Genomic DNA, 3,442 nt, shown 5'->3' on the forward strand with positions numbered 1-3,442 from the left:
TGTTATATTCAAGAGGTTTTACACATGCCTGAAAGCTTGCAAAGAAGGGTTTAAAACAGGTTGTAGACCTATACTTGGGATTGATGGCTGTCATTTGAAAGGAGTATACCCTGGTATGTGTCTAGTTGCAGTTGGGTTAGATGGGAATAATAACATCTACCTAGTAGCATGGGCAGTGGTAGAGGTAGAGAACAGGGATTCTTGGACCTGGTTTTTAGAGCTCTTAAGCCATGACATTGAGAAGGTGGATGGGGAAGGCTTAACTTTTATGTCAGACAGGCAGAAAGGTTTAGTAGATGCCCTAGCTAATGTGGTTCCAAAGGCCAACATAAGGTTCTGTGCAAGACATATTTGGGCTAATTTTAAACTCAGGTGGAGTGGTCAGTTATTCAAAGAAACATTTTGGGCAGCAGCTAGAGCATTGACAAGGGTAAGTTCAATTCTATTCTATTTCAGTTTAAATTGTTTAGCTAGTTCAGAATTACTGCTTTACTTTATGCTCTAATTAATAAACTCAAACTCCATCATTACAGGTTGATTTCAAGAGAGAAATGAAGGGCATGGAGTTCTTGTCAAAGGAGGCACATGACTACTTGAATAACATTTCCCCTCAACATTGGTCTAGGCATGCATTTGATGTAAGTTGCAAGTCAAACCTTCTCCTGAACAATGTGTGTGAAGTATTCAATGCAGTTCTGAAAGAAGCAAGAGATAAACCAATACTCACACATTTATAATGGATGAGGAGGTATGTAATGCAAAGAATTTGTCAAAAAAGAGAGGGTGGAAGGAAAGTTGATGAGAGGTTGATGCCATATGTGACCAAGTATTTGGAATGGGCAAAGGATGAGGCCAGATTTGCTACTTTTATGCAATCTGATGATGGTGAGTTTGAGGTGGAGCTGAAAAGAGAGCAATATGTTGTGAACTTAAATAGCAGGTCATGTGGGTACAAGTATTGGGACTTAACCGGTCTGCCTTGTCCCCATGCAATGGCATGCATGCTTGAAAAGAGAATGGACCCCAGAGACTATGTTGATGAGGCATACTCAAATGAGAGGTACATGCTCACCTATGCCCACTCTGTTTCTCCTATGCCTGGTGTCAAACAATGGGAACCAACAGGTTTACCAGAGCCACTACCACCACCAATGAGGACCATGCCAGGAAGACCAAAGTCAAAGAAGAGAAGAAAGTCAGCCGGTGAAAAGGAAGACCAACAAGTGAAGAGGTTGAAGAGGACCAACAATTGTAGCCACTGTGGTGGCTTAGGCCATTACAAAAGAACATGCAAAAACCCCCCTGCACCTCCAAAGCCATTGCAGCTCCGGTGGAAGGCCTCTTGGTAGAAGTGAGTATGCAAATAATGAAAGGAAAAAAAAAGACAGGCAAGGGTCGCAAGAAAAGAGACCGGAGAACAAAGACACCACACTGGCAACTCCCCAAGTACCTCCACTGCTGCAAATGCACCCAACCAAGCATCACCCACTTCTATGTCATTCACTGATCTGTTGTCCCAAGCTTCAAACAATCTGCTCTGATCTTATGTTGTTGTTTTTGAACTTTATTTACAATCGTGCTTTGCTGTTGTGTTTTGAACAATGAAATTTCATTATGCTCTTTCATTATCAGTATCATTTGAACCATTTTATCTTTGAACAATGAAGTTTATTTGATGAATGTCAATTTCAGTCTTCTTAGGCTGTTTGTTGAGATAAAAGTGTGTTGCAGTTGGTTTGGTTTGTTTGTATACTACAACAGTTGCCTTTCAAGCAGTAACAATTGTTTAGATGGTTGTTCATTGAACAAGCCCTTGTGATTTTCTGGTTTATTTGTTTACTTTTGAAGTGCATTTACTTGTGTAAATGTGAGAAATGAACAATCAAACCAGAAAATTAGTGAAAGGCTACAAATGCAAAATTATTTCATCAACACCAAATTCGCACATAACCAAATGATACCATTGTCATTACCGCCAAATTCTTGAACATTAAAGTACTAAGAACATTACATTCATCCAAACTTTCGCCTACTTAGTACATACTATGATCAAAACAATGAAAATGGCAAATACAAATGCCAATGATAACCCTTTGCAATAACTAACCCTTTCACACTTAGACATGAATGCTTTGTTCTTCAAGTTTTCAATCTCAAACTGAAGCTTCTTCCTATCATCCTTCAACCATTGAATTTCACGAGACAAAAAACCAACTTCATACTCATTCACTCTTTTCTCCATCTTCATCTTGTTGATTATGTCTTTCTGCCACTCTGTTTGAACACGATCGTGCCAACGAAACCAACGACATCCCCCCATACCAGCTGATGGGTTAGAAAACTTGCACCTTTCAAACCTCCTCCCTGAATTGTCATGTGTGGAAGACGTCAAAATGGCAACCGGGACACCGCACAGACACTTTTTGGGTTGCTCATCAACAACACTATGATGACTACTTTCATAGCTGCTTTCCATTCACATGTTCTCGCCTAAATTTTGAAACAAAAATGCAGAAAATATGAACCCTAAATTAATTGCAGAAAATCAAAAATTGTAAATTACTAATTCAATGGCATAAAATCGCATATATGAACCCTAATTGCATAATTTTTTGAAACAAAATTGCAAATTTGCAGAACACTATACTAATTAGTAATTACAACAGAAATAAAATTGAGAGGAAGAAGATGAACATACCTTAATTGGGGAAAAATGGGGAAATTATAAGAATAGGATGAATGAATGAAGTGAGGTGAAGAATTTATAGGAGAGAGAAGACCTATAAGAGTATATAAGAAGAGAGAAGGGCATTTTCGTCTTAAAAATAGACTTAAAATCAGAAATTTCAAATATTGACGGAATATGTCACCGGAGTGTCAAATTGGGTGCAATTTTTTACCTGAGAACATTTCATGGGAGTAAAATAATAAAAAGTTTTCAAAAGGGAGTAAATTTAGAAAAGAGGTTTCTAAAAGGGAGTAATTATTAAATTACTCTATTTTAAGAGTGTCAATTTGACTTTTTGGTCCTTCAAGTGTAATTTTGGTCCTTTAAGAGTGCAACTTTTGTCCTTTAAGAGTGTAACTGTAGTCCGACCACCGATAAACACCACCACCGTCCTTCACCAGTCACCACCAACTCATACTCACAAAAAATATCTATAGCAGATCTGGAAAACAAAAAGTGTAAATATAAAGAAATACGAGTGTAAATGTAAAGAAATACGAGTGTAAATGTAAACAAGTGTAAATGTAAAGAAATAGGAGTGTAAACGTAAAGAAATACGAGTGTAAATGTAAACAAATACGAGTGTAAATGTAAACAAATACGAGTGTAAATGTAAAGAAATACGAGTGGAAGTGTAAAGAAATAGGAGTGTAAATTTAAACAAATATGAGTGTAAATGTAAAGAAATATGCGTGTAAATGTAAAGAAATACAA

The 3,442-nt window shown here is 37.2% G+C and overlaps 1 protein-coding gene across 1 annotated transcript; it reads right to left on the reverse strand.

Annotated features, from left to right (window-relative positions):
* Positions 1 to 2,029: 2,029 nt before the first annotated feature.
* LOC141617177 (uncharacterized protein At1g43920, Chloroplastic-like) lies at positions 2,030 to 2,476 on the reverse strand. The gene has a single exon (XM_074434362.1). It carries the CDS (start codon positions 2,474 to 2,476, stop codon positions 2,030 to 2,032), a length of 447 nt encoding a protein of 148 aa, XP_074290463.1.
* Positions 2,477 to 3,442: the final 966 nt, after the last annotated feature.

The sequence above is a fragment of the Silene latifolia genome, chromosome X, assembly GCF_048544455.1.
Source record: "Silene latifolia isolate original U9 population chromosome X, ASM4854445v1, whole genome shotgun sequence".
NCBI lineage: Eukaryota > Viridiplantae > Streptophyta > Magnoliopsida > Caryophyllales > Caryophyllaceae > Silene > Silene latifolia.